Genomic DNA, 16,176 nt, shown 5'->3' with positions numbered 1-16,176 from the left:
AACTAGGGGCAATGAATTCAGTCACGTGATTTATAGAAAAAAGTAGTGTACCTGTGCAGCAAAAAGGGATTACCCGATCTGGACAATTTGTAAATAGTCATCATTTGCGGAGTGTTCCTAATTTTAGACTCGGTCTCTTTGCTGGTGGTGGGTGTAAAACAATTAAGGGGGAGATATCGAGGCCCCCGAGGAGAACACACACGGATGAAGATCAATAGACTAACCACATCAGACAATAGCCTCGTTTGTTAGTCCATATACTTTGCTGATCCAATCCGGTTATTGTTGTTGTTGTTGGGTTCTGTTAATAGCCTAGTTCCATCCTGGGTTGCTGTTTCTCCTGTCGCTTAGCTCGAGAGAAGGGTGAAAAAAAAAAGGGGGTTGGGTGGTTTTAATTACCGGATTATAAAACCAAGGTATCCACAGCTTTGACACTGAACGCTAAATATTCTTCCCATATAACACCACCGCCGTCAAGCCATTTTCCTTCCCGTTCAGCTCACACACTCACACTCGCTCACATTCCTACCAAGGCGATTTTCGGTGGAGAAAAGAAGCCGTTTGCTCCAGAGGTTGAAAACAAAAAAATTCACTTTCCGGTAGAGCATGTCGAATGATCCGCATGACAATTACTCCGAAGATGATCTCTTTGACGATCTAGACCCGGTGCAGCTGCCTTCAAAGTATCTGCTGCAACAACGCCATTCTCAAGCTGGAGCTACACCGACACCGCCACCACAGCCACCGCAATATGCCCAGAACCCATTTTCGTATTCGACAGTGCCCAGCTATTCAATCGACCTGAATCCGTTTTTAGCTTCGTATCCGGGCAGTGGAGCAGTTTACCCACAGCAGAATCAGCTCTCGACGACGAGGCTAGGTACGTTCCGCAGTACGACTTCGGCAGGCACCCAGGTTGAAGACGACGATTTTGTCGATGACATGTTTGGAGACGACGAAACAGCAGGCCCCGCTTCGTCAGGGTCGTGCCCCAAGAGATCCAAGACCGTGGCATTCAAGGAAAATGAAGCGTTGAAATTTCCTCCTGATGCTTATAACCCTGGTACAACTTCACGCACATATGAATATGACTATGACTATGATTACGAAGACGGTGTCGGTGTCGGTAGCGGCGGTGTGGCTGCTCCATATCCTCGGTCACCTCGAGTTGGAGGCGGAGATTACTTGATTAACCCACTTGTTGATGCAGATTACGACGACGAGGACGATGACGACGAGGATAACTTTGGTGACGACGACAGCTTGTTCTCCTCGGATGATGCCGAGTTGGTGAGAAGAGCCACCACCTTAAAAAGACGAGGCGGATTGCTTGGTGGCACGATTAAAAAGACAAAGAGCCGCGGCTCCACCATCACTTTTGACGACGAAGAGTTTAAAAAACTCACTTATACCAAGACCATCAAAAAGGCCAAATTGGTCAATGGCAACTATGTCATTGATGCACCTGCACCGGTGGCGTTGCTTGAAAAGAATTGCGATGCCGCCAAGAGTGCCGCGAGCGAGTTCAAATTTATGCGGTATACTGCTGCCACCTGTGGCCCTTCCAATTTCATAAAGTTCAACTATAATCTCCGTCAAGCACTTTACGAACCACGCAGGGAAACCGAGATTATGATTTGCATCACCATGTACAATGAAGATGAGAATTTGCTTGCACGCACCCTCAAGGGTGTCTTTGAAAACGTTGCTGACTTGACCAAGAGGTCGGACCCCATGTGGGGAGACGAAAGTTGGAAAAAAATTGTTGTTTGCATTGTTGGCGATGGAAGATTGCACTTGAACAAGAGAACTCAAACGTTATTGACTGCATTGGGGTTGTATCAAGACGGGTACGCCAAGTCCAAGATCAACGATAAAACCGTCAAGTCGCACATTTATGAGTACACGTCCACGGTGGGGATCGACACCATCACCGATCAACAGGTGAATTTGTCTCCCAACAAGTCACCTATACAATTCATTTTTTGTCTCAAGGAACAAAACGCGAGAAAGATCAACTCGCATCGATGGTGCTTCCAGGCATTTGCACCGGTGTTGAACCCCAAGATCATCATGTTGTTGGACTGCGGAACGCGGCCTTCGAAAGATGCCTTTTTCTACCTTTGGAGGAGTTTTAAAGATGAAAATGTCGCTGGTGCATGTGGAGAAATGAGGACCTCGTTGGGTCCCAGCAAGAAACTCTTGGCTAACCCCTTAGTGGCGGCGCAGAATTTCGAATACAAGATTTCCAACATCTTGGATAAGCCCATGGAGAGTGTATTTGGGTTCATTTCGGTGTTGCCCGGTGCGTTCAGTGCTTACCGTTACGAGGCACTTCTCAATGTCAATGGCCAAGGTCCATTGGAGAAGTATTTTAAAGGCGAGTATCTCCATCAAAGCACCATGATTAACGATGACGAAGACGATGAAAAAGAGATTAAGGAGCGCAATTTTGAGGAAGCGGGGATCTTCACTTCCAACATGTACTTGGCCGAGGACAGAATCCTTTGCTTTGAGCTCGTGGCTAAGCGAGGCCACAAGTATAGGTTGCGATACGTGAAGGAGGCCAAGGCTGAAACGGATGTACCCGAGCACATTGACGAGTTTGTGCTTCAAAGAAGACGGTGGTTGAATGGCTCGCTTTTCGCTGCCGCCTACGCCGTTTTCCATTGGACAAAGATATGGCGTTCGGACCACTCCTTGTTGCGCAAGCTTTTCTTACAATTGGAGTTTTATTATCAATTGGTGACGATTCTCGTGTCGTGGTTCTCATTAGCTTCGTTTTTTTTGGTGTTTAGGATCCTTACGGCAAACTTGGGCGCCACCGATATGCACTTTGACGTTGGGCGGTACCTCGCCGTCATCTTTGAATGGTTTTATGTTGGCTGTGTCGTGGTGACGTTTGTATTGGCTTTTGGCAACTCGCCGCGCGGAACACGCAAGTTTTACCTCGTTGTCGCGTACATCTTTGCCATCTTGATGGCGTACATGATGTTCTCGGCGATATTCCTCGCGGTGCACACGGCGCAGATGATTGTCAATGACCACCAGCACGACTTTTCCATCACCATGGTGTTTACCAACCAAAAATTCCGCGACTTGGTGGTGTCGATGGCCTCGACTTATATTCTTTACTTTGTCGGGGCGTTTCTTTACGGGCAACCTAGTTTTATGTTTACTTCGTTTGTGCAGTACGTGTTGCTTTCGCCGACGTATATCAACGTGCTCAACATTTACTCCTTTTGCAACATCCATGATGTCTCGTGGGGCACCAAGGGCGTCGAGCAAGCCAAGGACTTGGGCGCGGCGAAATTCATGGGCCACGACGATGAAAACATCATTATTGTTGCGCCGGAGGTGAATCTGGAGTTTAACGATGTCTACTTGACCAATTTGGAGAAGCTCAAGAACATGGAGAAGGAAACAGAGAGCGACAAGGCCAACGCCAGGAAATTCAAAGGTGATAACTATTATGCGTTTATCCGCACGGTGACGGTGTTGGTGTGGATGTTGACCAATGCCATCTTGATTGCAGTTGTGTTGCGTACCGCGGGGGTGGACATTATGACCAAGTTGCCCAGCACCAACCCCGATGGATCGATCGCGGGCAACTCGGAGATTTTCTTGTCGATCATCTTGTGGATTGTGGCGGGGTTGGCTATTTTCCGGTTCATTGGGTGTGTTATTTATCTTGTGGGGCTGATTTTCCGGCCTCTCAAGTGGAAGATGCGGGCCTCGAAGCAGAGGAGAAAAGTAAAGAAACTTTCCAAGGAGACCGTTTAGGGGGTGTGCGGTTATATATGGTTATAGCATGGAATACAAGAGGAAATGAACCAACTTGGTCAAGTCTTGGGTTCTAGAGCTGGCGACTTGGAAATTCTCTCGCCACACTTGACTCGGGAGACAAGTTCAAACATTAGATTTTCAAGTGATAAACACGCCAAAACATTGTAAAATTCAGCTGCAAAAAAAAAAAAAAAAAAAAAACAAGAAGGGCTTTTTTTTTCGCAACCACCGTTCTCGAAACTAACCCGATCAAGACATCGAGACGCAAGGTCACATCGCCTAAGCCAGAGACCCCACTTCGAGGTGTTACCTTAACGTGTGAATGAACGATTGACCCTATCAGATGTGATTCACTCGCACCACATTTCGAATCTCGCTGCGGTCAAAACACACTCTCAATTTTTCATAATATAAGTTGTGAGACATGGAGCTAAAGAACGGGCCAAGCCGGATTAATGCGCCCCCCTCTCTCTCTCTCTTCAATGCAAAGTTGTTAAAAGTTACAAATTGGCCGATGGATGAGGTTATAATGCACTGGTGTATCGTGAAATCGTCTAATTTAGGTTGAGCTCGGAGTTTAGCTTATGCGGCCGAGGTGTTATTCCCGTGCTGTTTCCTCTCGTGTGAGCCGGTAGAGCGTGGGAGCGTGGGGGGGGGGGAAATCCTACAAAATTGGCGCCGTTTCCTTTCTTAACGCCACTTCCGTTTCTAAAAGGTAGATGAAGTTGGCGTTTCTCGACTTGGATCCGCTGTGGGTGTAGTTGAACCCACGCTTGCTTTTCTATAGGAAGTTTTCGCTTCTCGAGTGGTGTGCTGGAGGTGGTGCAATGCGATTCCCAAGCGTGTTTCTCATTTCTTGTCTCTTGTTTCCGGTTCCGGTCCCGGCTCAATGCTGCAAAATCGGGCCGAACGGTGCTGCAATAACATCAGCGGGCAGATTTTTGACGTGAGTTGCAAATCCTCAACGCGATTGTTCCTGCACTCGCAACCAGTGGGTAAAAATTCCCTCAAATATGTGAAAAATTTTTTCACGTCTCAGCGGTCGGAAAGAGGTGGGGGGGGAGATTGCGTGAGGAGGACAGAAGTCAGCTAGGTGAGTTGACCTCAGGACTAGAGCTAGCTCCTCCCCATGCTTGAACCTGACCATCTAGCTCACGAATGGACACCCATCTAGATCCGGCTCATTTTCCTTTTCTTTTTTTTTTTTTTTTTTTTGGATGATTCCATCGGTGGTACCTTCAACCTAACCAACGACACAAAGCGCCTCGGATCAACAGTTCATCACAGGAGTTTTGTAGAGAGAGAGGAAGTGGTTTGGCGAGGGATGGAGATAAGTGTGGAACCGGCAGAAACCCACCACAAATTGCGCGGGTGGCATCAACCGATGGACGGCTGATAGAAGATAATAATAATAATTGAGTGTCGGGTTTTTTGCGTGTCGTGCGGGATCAGGCGAGGACTTGCGACACTGGGATGGGCCATACCCGCTAAGATCATAGACGCTGAGGGGGGAGGCGAGTTTGTACGTGTTGAAGATGGGAAAAACGGGATGCTTTTATGTTGATCTCCCATGGATACCTCCCCGCTGGACTTTTTTTACTCGCTTTCCGACGAGGTTCGTTCAGCTGAGACTAAACCATTCAAAAAAGAAGAATGGTCCATGGTTCACCACGTGTCTCACAATCTCACGAGACTGTAACCTCGCTATCGTTTTAAAATTTTCGGGGTTTCAGGAATTTATTATATGATCTCTAGCTTCCTCGCTTAATCTTACATTTTCCAACACGAGGAACAAAGATGGCGAGATAAATGACTGCATCTCTCCATCTCCTCCCATTTGCCGATCTGAGATATTATTTCATCAGCCAGGCTCGTCTTTCCAATTACGTCATTTCGCTCGTCTCGAGTGAGCTCAACTTTGCACATCTGCCTTGGATTCGAAGGTCAAGGTCAATTGACTCTCTTGGTTTCCACTAGCTCCAACTTCGGGGGTGTCGGCAGCGTGTGTAAGCAACCTTGATCTTCTCACGCGTTACATTTGCAAATTTCCGTTGCTCACAACATCTACACAACAGAATCCACTACACAGTCTCTCTAATCTAGTCTCTCTCCCTGAGTCGGGTGAATACGCAGGGTTAATGAATCTATTTTTTTTTTTTAATTTGAGGCCTTGATGCATCCGTCTTGCCCTCCGCGGGAGACTTTGCCTAAATATGCAAGGAGAGGGAAACGTTTGGGGCTAGGAAGGACCCGACGTAAGCGTGGAACGAGGTGGTGTCGCCTCCCTTTTCTTTTGCTGCTTCCCGGGTTTGTTCGCAAGACGTGGGTGGGAGGGATTTCGGTTTTTAGAGACGATACTTTGAGCCAGGAGAGACACTGCTCCATTTTATTGCCACGAAAGTGAGGCAACAAGGGGAGGAGCGCCCAACGCCCAACGCCTCGGGACGGCTGGTCTAGTCTCGTTTGGCGGTGGATCTTGGTTGTCATTGGAGGGTGCCAGCTGGTTTGTGACGAGAGGAGGCTTTTTTCTGGCACGGTGAGGTGTCTAATGTAGAGCCGCCTGTTGGACTCGCTGTCACTGTTACAACTACCTCTTCTTCGTCTCGTATCTTTTATTGGTTGCTTGCATTCTTGCAACTACAACCAGGCCAACGTTTTTTGACATGCAACGCACGACTCTGGCCTTCTCCCTACTGTTGCTGCTATATTTTTCTTTTCTTAGCCGTTTCTTGCTTACAAGAGCCGATCCTGTTTGGAGATTACGAGGGGAGGAAGAGAAACCACAACATCTGGCACTGGTCACCACAGAAACAGAGCGATGAGGTGCGATGCGGCACGATGCGGATGTGGTGAGGAGACAGAGTTGAAGAGCAACTAGGTAGCAGAATATAGCAGAATAACTGTGGTAATGGAAGTTATATAATACCCAACCCAGGAGTGAAAAAACAACAAACTTGCATGTAAGATACTGTCGCAGCATGCGGAATGGAGAGGAGGAAGAAGAAGAAGAAGAAGAGCAAGACGAGGGAGGGGAATTTCTTTCCCGCTATGCTGGTGGGAGATTGCATTATCGTGGTGGAGGCCAACGCCGATACCGATACCGATACCCAGGAAAGAATCTCTCTCCCTACAAACAAACTCGTACAATCAAATTTTTTTTTTTTTTCTCACCGACAGATGAGGTCTGGAGCGGGAAATTAGCTCTTGTCCAGCTCCCCCCCTCAAATGTTGATGCTGAAACGGCGGTGGAGGATGTCCTGGAAAGTACCACCCCCCCCCCTCCACGGTTATTGTAGCGGCCATATAACCAGACAAAGGCAGAGACAAACAGAGATAGAGACATGGGATCGGTTGTGCGCAATTGACCAATCAAAGCGTCCCAGTTTCTCCTCCCTCTCCCCCCCTGGCTAGCTCGATGACGTGCAATAAATTCCCATTCCAGATTTAGCTCCTGGGCATCACCTCAAACAATGCCATGTTGAATGGGCACAACAACAACATTCCCGCCCCGGTGCCTCAGGGTTATATCCTGACTTTTTTTTTTTTTTTTCTCCTTCTTTCCAGCTAACGTCGATGCGTGGATATTGACATATTAACTCACTTGAGGAACTAGGACATGGATGCAGATGCAGATGCAGAAAATGGTATATATTTGCACCAGCGTCAGTTTGAGCTATATAGTGGCTGCTGTCGATGCCAGTTAATAACCGTTCGGTAGTATCTTTTGCACCCATTGCGTCCCTACTGCAAATAGGGCCACTGCCTATCACTACACTAGAAACAAAACAGTTGAGGGATTTTTTTTTTTTTTTTTTTTTTTGGGGCTCTGGCTCCTTGCTGCCAAATGCGGACCGCATCTGGTAGCGCGCTCGCACTTGCACACCCAAACATCAGTACTTAAGCCCCCCCCCCCGACAAGCTTGTTAGCCTCTAAGTGAAGAAAAGACAAATATAATGCAACCTCTGCGCTCGCTACCATATGCCCCAGTGTTTATTTTTCTTTCTTAATCAGCAATTGGCCGCCCCCCCAAAGCGGCCGCATCTGGTAGCGCGCCCGCCATAGAAAATTAGCATGAATTCGGTTGGCAGAGGAAGAGAGGATAATCTCAATATTGCCCATTTTCTAACTGCAACACATTGTAGCCCTTCCCATGTGTATGTATATATACCGGTGAAGATCCCATCCATGGTTCAACCAGTTTATAAACTTCCTGATACTCCTTTTGAAATTTTTTTTTTCTTTCTTTCCCCCTCTTCTCTTCTTTCTTTCCTACAACTAACCTTTTTTCCACCTTTCATCAATCTTTTTTTTTTTTCAGTTTCTTTTCCATCCATCACACCCGTCCCCCCTTCTTTTTTCACCTTTCCTTTCATTTACGTTAAGTTTTCCCTCAATTGAGTAAAGAAGAAGAAGAATAAAAAGGTTCAGTCATCATGAGTGCAACAGAGCCCACCAACGAGAAAATCGACAAGAATGTCTCTGACGACGAAGATGAAGACATTGACGCCTTAGTGGCCGAGCTTCAATCCAACGGCCCCTTGGCAGACGGCGACGAGGAGGAAGAAGAAGACAATGGTGCTTCCTTTGTTGCTGTGCCGGAAGAGTTGTTGCAGACAGACCCTCGTACCGGTTTGTCCGATGACGAGGTGCACAAGAGAAGAAAGAGATATGGGTTGAATCAAATGGCTGAGGAAAATGAGTCGATGGTTGTCAAGTTTGCCATGTTTTTTGTGGGACCCATTCAGTTTGTGATGGAGGCTGCTGCTGTCTTGGCTGCCGGTTTGGAAGATTGGGTCGATTTCGGTGTCATTTGTGGTTTGTTGATGTTGAATGCCTTTGTTGGTTTCATCCAAGAATACCAAGCTGGCTCCATTGTCGATGAGTTGAAGAAGACCTTGGCCAATGTCGCCTTGGTTGTGCGTAACGGCCAATTGGTTGAGATTCCCGCTAACGAAGTTGTCCCCGGTGACATTTTGCAATTGGAAGATGGTACCGTTATCCCCACCGATGGTAGAATTGTTAGTGAAGATTGTCTTTTGCAAGTTGATCAATCGGCTATCACTGGTGAATCGTTGGCAGTTGACAAGAGACACGGTGACAATTGTTACTCTTCGTCTACTGTCAAGACTGGTGAAGCCTTTATGGTTGTTACTGCTACTGGTGACAATACATTTGTCGGTAGAGCTGCTGCTTTGGTCAACAAGGCCTCGGGGGGTACTGGTCACTTTACCGAAGTCTTGAATGGTATTGGTACCACCTTGTTGGTTTTTGTTATTGTTACTTTGTTGGTTGTTTGGGTTGCTTGCTTTTACAGAACCGTTAGAATCGTGCCCATTTTGAGATACACTTTGGCCATCACCATTATTGGTGTGCCAGTCGGTTTGCCAGCCGTTGTTACCACCACCATGGCTGTTGGTGCCGCTTACTTGGCCAAGAAGCAAGCCATTGTCCAGAAGTTGTCTGCTATTGAATCGTTGGCTGGTGTCGAAATCTTGTGTTCGGACAAGACTGGTACTTTGACCAAGAATAAGTTGTCCTTGCACGAACCATATACTGTTGAAGGTGTCGAACCAGATGACTTGATGTTGACTGCTTGTTTGGCTGCTTCCAGAAAGAAGAAGGGTTTGGATGCTATCGATAAGGCCTTTTTGAAATCGTTGATCAACTATCCAAGAGCCAAGGCTGCCTTGCCCAAGTACAAGGTTATTGAATTTCAACCTTTTGACCCTGTTTCCAAAAAAGTTACTGCTATTGTCGAATCCCCCGAGGGTGAACGTATTATTTGTGTTAAAGGTGCTCCATTGTTTGTCTTGAAGACTGTTGAAGATGACCACCCTATTCCTGAAGATATCCACGAAAACTACCAAAACACCGTTGCCGAGTTTGCCTCGAGAGGTTTCAGATCTCTTGGTGTTGCTAGAAAGAGAGGCGAAGGCCACTGGGAAATCTTGGGTATTATGCCATGTATGGATCCTCCAAGAGACGATACTGCTGCTACTGTTAACGAAGCTAGAAGATTGGGTTTGAGAGTCAAGATGTTGACTGGTGATGCCGTTGGTATTGCCAAGGAGACTTGTCGTCAATTGGGTTTGGGTACCAACATTTACGATGCCGACAGATTGGGTTTGTCTGGTGGTGGTGACATGGCTGGTTCCGAGATTGCCGACTTTGTTGAAAATGCCGATGGTTTTGCTGAAGTTTTCCCTCAACACAAGTATAACGCTGTTGAAATCTTGCAGTCTAGAGGTTACTTGGTTGCCATGACTGGTGATGGTGTCAATGATGCGCCATCTTTGAAAAAAGCCGATACTGGTATTGCCGTTGAAGGTGCCACCGATGCTGCCCGTTCTGCTGCCGATATCGTTTTCTTGGCACCAGGTTTGTCTGCCATTATCGATGCCTTGAAGACTTCGCGTCAAATTTTCCACAGAATGTATTCTTATGTTGTCTACCGTATTGCTTTGTCGTTGCACTTGGAAGTGTTTCTCGGTTTGTGGATTGCCATTTTGAACCACTCGTTGAACATTGACTTGGTTGTGTTTATTGCCATTTTCGCTGATGTTGCCACTTTGGCCATTGCTTACGATAATGCTCCATATGACCCCAAGCCAGTCAAGTGGAACACTCCTAGATTGTGGGGTATGTCCATCATTCTTGGTTTGATTTTGGCCATTGGTACCTGGATCACTTTGACCACCATGTTTTTGCCAAGAGGTGGTATCATTCAAAACTTTGGTGGTTTGGATGGTATCTTGTTTTTGCAGATCTCGTTGACTGAGAATTGGTTGATTTTCATCACTAGAGCCCAAGGTCCATTCTGGTCCTCGATTCCATCTTGGCAATTGTCTGGTGCCGTTTTGATTGTCGATATCATTGCCACCATGTTTACTTTGTTTGGCTGGTGGTCGCAAAACTGGACCGACATTGTTACCGTTGTCAGAGTCTGGGTCTGGTCTTTTGGTGTCTTTTGTGTCATGGGAGGTGCTTACTACATTATGAGTGGTAGTGAATCGTTTGACAACTTCTGTAACGGTAAGTCGTCAAAGAAGCCCGCTCACGATTCCAGATCATTGGAAGATTTCCTTGTGTCCATGCAAAGAGTTTCTACTCAACACGAAAAATCTACATGAGTCTGCTCGTAGCTATTTTTTCATGTCATGCATTTCCATACACACTCACATAATCATAATCACATACCAGTTGCATTTTACAAGAGTCAATATCTAGAGATGGGTTTCGTCTTTCTTGCTTTGGGTGGTCCTACATTTTAATTTGAGAGCGCTTGTCTGATTTGAGATTTCATATTCCCCAATGAGATTTTGCAAATTTGATTTTCCCCAAAGGTGCTCAATTTTTGGAATACAAACACCAAGAGAAAGAAGATCGAGCCTGTTTTTAGTTATTGACGACATACCCTACACCACCATCACCACCATCACCACCATTTCCATATATTTTTTAATTTTCCCCTTGCGTGAAGACAAACTTTTTGAACTGCGAAATCTGAACTAATACCATATAAACGATTTTATTTAAAAAAAAAAAAATCCCCCCCAAAAAAAAAAAAAAAAAAAAGAGACTATTATAGAAAAAGAGAAGGAGAGAGAGAGACATTTTATTTGCAATCAACAGCATAGAGTGAGGGATATACCTCTTGGTCTGTTACTTTACCACCCAGAACAATGCTTTCCCCAGGCTTTTGTTTTCTGGTTCCCCCACCCACATTCTTTTTTTTTTGTTTTCCCCAAGATGAAAGCTGATGATGGACTTTGACCCTTTTTTTTTTTATTACTACAAGTTTTTTTTTTTTTTTAAAATGAGAGTTGTGTGGTGTTTGCGAGGATGACAGGTGGAAAAATTTGTTTTATGTATCACCCTTGCCCATACTATTTTTTTGGTTTTTACGTTTTAATAGATAATGATATTTAGATAAGAGAGATTTCCTCTGTTTTTGGGTTGGAAGTGGCGCTAGTGTTGTAGAGGGAGGAGATGGTGTGTGGTTTGCGTTTGCGTGCGATCTGGTTAGGAAGGAGTGGTGTTGGTATTGAGACCTTGAGCAGATGGGATAGGAGGAACGGTTGAAGCGAACGCGAATCTGCACCCCTCCCCCGGTTTGAAGCAGAGGGCCCGTTACTCCGTCATGAGGGCTAGAATAGAGAGTGCCTCGTGTAATTTCTACTCCGGGGTCTCTGTAGACGCGCGGGAGACGGAGAAGTGGAAACTACGCTATGCTCTCGTATGATTGGACCATCTACTGCACGAATTTCCTACAAATCGTCTAGGCTCTCGCAATGTCTCAAAGCCAGTGTCGCGTTTGCTTTTGCACGACACGTGAGCGAGAGCAATCCCAAGTTTCAACCGAGCTTCTTCTCCTCGCGGGTGTCGCTGTTTTCTGCTGCAGCGGAAATTTTTCAGCGCGCTACCACGTGTCGGTAAAAACAGGGCGACGCGTGAAGGGGAAGGCGGAAAAGAAACCGTTGAGAGGCTCCACGATATGCTCATACGAGAGGCAAGAGGGAAAGCCGGCTCCTCGGTCTCGGGTTGCGTTTGTTTCTGAGCTGTTCGCGGTGCTTCCAGACGTAAAAAAAAAAAACAGCTCTCTCTGCGTCGGCGCTGAGACGCTGCGGAGCTTTGGGCAAGAGGAGCAAACCAATGCGCATTTCCAATCTGTCTCTCAGATCATCCTCGGTATCTTTTCTCCACGCTGTCTCTAGTGTGTGTCGCATTCTGTCTGCGCGCGCTCGCCCACTAATGCTGGACATCTATAGTGTGTGTCGCAGTAAGTAGCGGGCGGTGGGTTGTGGCTGCCGGTGTTAAAATTCACAGGCTACAGATGCGGAAAATATGCCACCGGCGCACGAACCCCCCTCAACTGTCACATTTTCATGCCTTGCACGCACTCTCTGCCTTTCTGTCCCTAACTCCACCCCCGCAAAATGTTGGCAATATTAACGTTGTAGTAGTTTCGGCCCCCCCCCCCCAGAGGTAACCTCTCCCTACTGTCCAATCCTCGCTGGAATCTTATATATAAGAGCAGTCAATTTCCCTCGCCGCCTCCTCCCCCCCTTGCTGTTCCCCAGATTTATTGAGTTTCTTCTTCCTTCTACTTCATTTTCTACGTTCATAACTAGAATCAGATCCTGTCGAGATTGAAGAAAGAAAGAAAGAAAGTAAGAGGATCCATTCTATATACACAGGGTAGGAATTTTTTCAATTCACACACAGGTTCAATTTTGCTTTTTTTTTTCTTCCCAGGGGAATTTTTTACAACCAAATTGAATTTTCCTCAATACACACACACACACTAGACACGAAGAATGTCAAAGATAGATTTCAAAGACAAGGTTGTCATCATCACTGGTGCCGGCGGTGGCTTGGGCAGATACTACTCGCTTGAGTTTGCCAAGTTGGGCGCCAAGGTTGTCGTCAACGACTTGGGTGGCGCCTTGGACGGCCAAGGTGGAAGCTCCAAGGCGGCCGATGTTGTTGTAGACGAGATCAAGAAGAACGGTGGTGTTGCTGCTGCAGACTACAACAATGTTCTCGACGGCGACAAGATTGTCGAGACCGCCGTGAGGAATTTCGGCACCGTGCACGTGGTTATCAACAATGCCGGGATCTTGAGAGACTCCTCCATCAAGAAGATGACGGAAAAGGACTTCAAGTTGGTGCTCGACGTCCATTTGAATGGTGCCTACGCCGTGACCAAGGCGGCCTGGCCATACTTTCAAAAGCAAAAGTACGGCAGAATTGTCAATACCTCGTCGCCTGCTGGCTTGTATGGAAACTTTGGCCAAACCAACTACTCTGCCGCTAAGTCGGGCTTGATTGGCTTTGCCGAGACTTTGGCCAAAGAGGGCGCCAAGTACAATATCAAGGCCAACACCATTGCCCCCTTGGCCAGATCGAGAATGACGGAGTCGATTTTGCCACCGCCGATTTTGGAAAAATTGGGCGCTGAAAAAGTGGCTCCCTTGGTGTTGTACTTGGCCAGTGCTCAAGATGAATTGACCGGTAAGACTTTTGAAGTTGCTGCGGGCTTTTATGCTCAAATCAGATGGGAAAGATCGGGAGGTATCATTGTTAAGCCAGATGAAACTTTTACCGCTGAATTGGTGGCTAAAAAGTTTAACGAGATTCTCGACTTTGACGATTCGAACAAGCCTGAGTTGTTGAAGAACCAACACCCAGAGATGTTGAATGACTATACCTCATTAACCGCTGCTGCTAGAGAACTTGGACCAAATGACTTGTCGGGTGCTCCAACTGTTTCCTTGAAGGATAAAGTTGTTTTGATTACTGGGGCTGGTGCCGGTTTAGGTAAAGAGTATGCCAAGTGGTTTGCCAAGTATGGTGCCAAGGTTGTTGTTAACGACTTCAAGGATGCTTCCAAGACTGTGGAAGAAATTAAGGCTGCTGGCGGTGAAGCTACCGCTGACCACCACAATGTTGCTACCGAGGCCGACGCTATTATGGAAACCGTGTTGAAAGCTTATGGTACTATTGATGTTCTTGTCAATAATGCCGGTATCTTGAGAGACAGATCGTTTGCCAAGATGACCAAAGCCGAGTGGGACCAAGTGCAAGCCGTGCACTTGTTGGGTACTTTTAACTTGTGCAGATTGGCCTTTCCCATCATGTCGGAGAAGAAGTATGGTAGAATTGTCAATATCACCTCAACTTCGGGTATCTATGGTAACTTTGGCCAAGCCAACTATTCCGCAGCCAAGTCTGCCATTTTGGGTTTGACCAAGACTCTTGCCATTGAAGGTGCCAAGAACAATATCAAGGTTAACGTTGTTGCTCCCCACGCTGAAACCGCAATGACCTTGACCGTCTTTAGAGAAGAAGACAAGAACTTGTACCATGCTGATCAAGTTGCTCCCTTGTTGGTTTTCCTTGGTTCGGAAAATGTGCCAGTTACCGGTGAGACTTTTGAAGCTGGTGGTGGTTGGATTGGTAACACCAGATGGCAAAGAGCCAAGGGTGCCGTTAGCAAAGATGCTGAAACCACGGTTGAGTTTATCAAGGACCACTTGGCTGAAATTGTTGATTTCGACAAGGACACTGAGAATCCTAAATCGACTACTGAATCCTCAATGGCCATCTTGGCTGCCGTTGGCGGCGACGACGACGATGAAGATGAAGAAGAAGAAGATGAAGGTGATGAAGAAGATGAAGACGAAGAGGGTGAAGAAGAAGCTGACCCAGTTTGGAGATTTAACGACAGAGACGTTATCCTTTACAACATTGCTCTCGGTGCCACCACCAAGCAATTGAAGTATGTCTATGAAAACGACTCTGACTTTCAAGTCATTCCAACTTTTGGCCACTTGATCACTTTTAACTCGGGCAAGTCTCAAAACTCGTTTGCCAAGTACTTGAGAAACTTTAACCCCATGTTTTTGTTGCACGGTGAGCACTACATCAAGGTGCACCAATGGCCACCACCAACCGAGGGTGAAATCAAGACCTCGTTCCAGCCATTGCAAACCACCCAAAAGGGCTCCAACGTTGTCATTGTCCACGGATCCGAGTCTCTTGACAATAAGACTGGTGCTCCAATCTACTCCAACGAAGCCACCTATTTCATTAGAAACTGTCAAGCCGACAATAAGACCTATGGTGAGAGAAGAAGCTTTGCCACCAATCCATGGACTGCGCCAAAGCGTGAGCCAGACTACACCGTTGATGTGCCCGTGAGCGAGGACCTTGCTGCTCTCTATAGATTGAGCGGTGACAGAAACCCATTGCACATTGACCCCAACTTTGCCAAGGGTGCCAAATTCCCCAAGCCAATCTTGCACGGTATGTGCACCTACGGCTTGTCGGCCAAGGTCCTTATCGACAAGTTTGGCATGTTTGATGAGATTAAGGCGAGATTTACTGGTATCGTGTTCCCTGGTGAAACTTTGAGAGTGTTGGCTTGGAAAGAGGGTGAGAATGTGATTTTCCAAACGCACGTTATTGACAGAGGTACTATCGCTATCAACAATGCTGCTATCAAGTTGATTGGAGACAAGAAACCAAACTTGTAAATGCACGCGAGTCGTGGGAGCAGCAGGAGTAGAAACGTGTTGATAGTACAAGATTCTTGATTTTATATAACTGTCTAGTATTACAGAGATTTAACAAAGAGCTTTTCGCGAGTTGTAGTGGACAGTCATTGTATATCTTGCTAGGTACTCTCTCCAGCCACATCTCCCACATACACAGGGAAACTAGTTCAATTGAATCTACATAATTCTATTGCTTTTCCTGTGTCGATATATCGTGGAGTAGGGCAGGACCACAGTATTTCTTTACAGGAGTGGAAGTATGTGAGAATTTCAAGAACCGAGAAATCGCGAGAAAACGGAATTTCAGAAACACACATACACACACACACG

General features: G+C 46.5%; 3 protein-coding genes across 3 annotated transcripts; all 3 read left to right on the top strand. All coding sequences in view use genetic code 12, as the record gives it.

The window, feature by feature from the left end:
• Nucleotides 1-606: 606 nt before the first annotated feature.
• Nucleotides 607-3,783, top strand: LODBEIA_P22210 (uncharacterized protein; the record flags this gene model as incomplete). Its single annotated transcript, XM_066972197.1, has 1 exon — nucleotides 607-3,783. One exon carries the CDS (start codon nucleotides 607-609, stop codon nucleotides 3,781-3,783), a length of 3,177 nt encoding a protein of 1,058 aa, XP_066829159.1.
• A 4,437-nt stretch (nucleotides 3,784-8,220) lies between these two features.
• LODBEIA_P22200 (uncharacterized protein) lies at nucleotides 8,221-10,917 on the top strand (the record flags this gene model as incomplete). The annotated part of the gene is made up of 1 exon (XM_066972196.1): nucleotides 8,221-10,917. One exon carries the CDS (start codon nucleotides 8,221-8,223, stop codon nucleotides 10,915-10,917), a length of 2,697 nt encoding a protein of 898 aa, XP_066829158.1.
• A 2,187-nt stretch (nucleotides 10,918-13,104) lies between these two features.
• Nucleotides 13,105-15,825, top strand: LODBEIA_P22190 (uncharacterized protein; the record flags this gene model as incomplete). Its single annotated transcript, XM_066972194.1, has 1 exon — nucleotides 13,105-15,825. The coding sequence occupies one exon, from the start codon at nucleotides 13,105-13,107 to the stop codon at nucleotides 15,823-15,825; it is 2,721 nt and encodes a 906-aa protein (XP_066829157.1).
• Between the last annotated feature and the right edge of the window lie 351 nt (nucleotides 15,826-16,176).

This window comes from Lodderomyces beijingensis, assembly GCF_963989305.1.
Source record: "Lodderomyces beijingensis strain CBS 14171 genome assembly, chromosome: 3".
NCBI classification, from domain to species: Eukaryota; Fungi; Ascomycota; class Pichiomycetes; order Serinales; family Debaryomycetaceae; genus Lodderomyces; species Lodderomyces beijingensis.
This window is presented reverse-complemented; position numbering and strand designations above follow the sequence as displayed.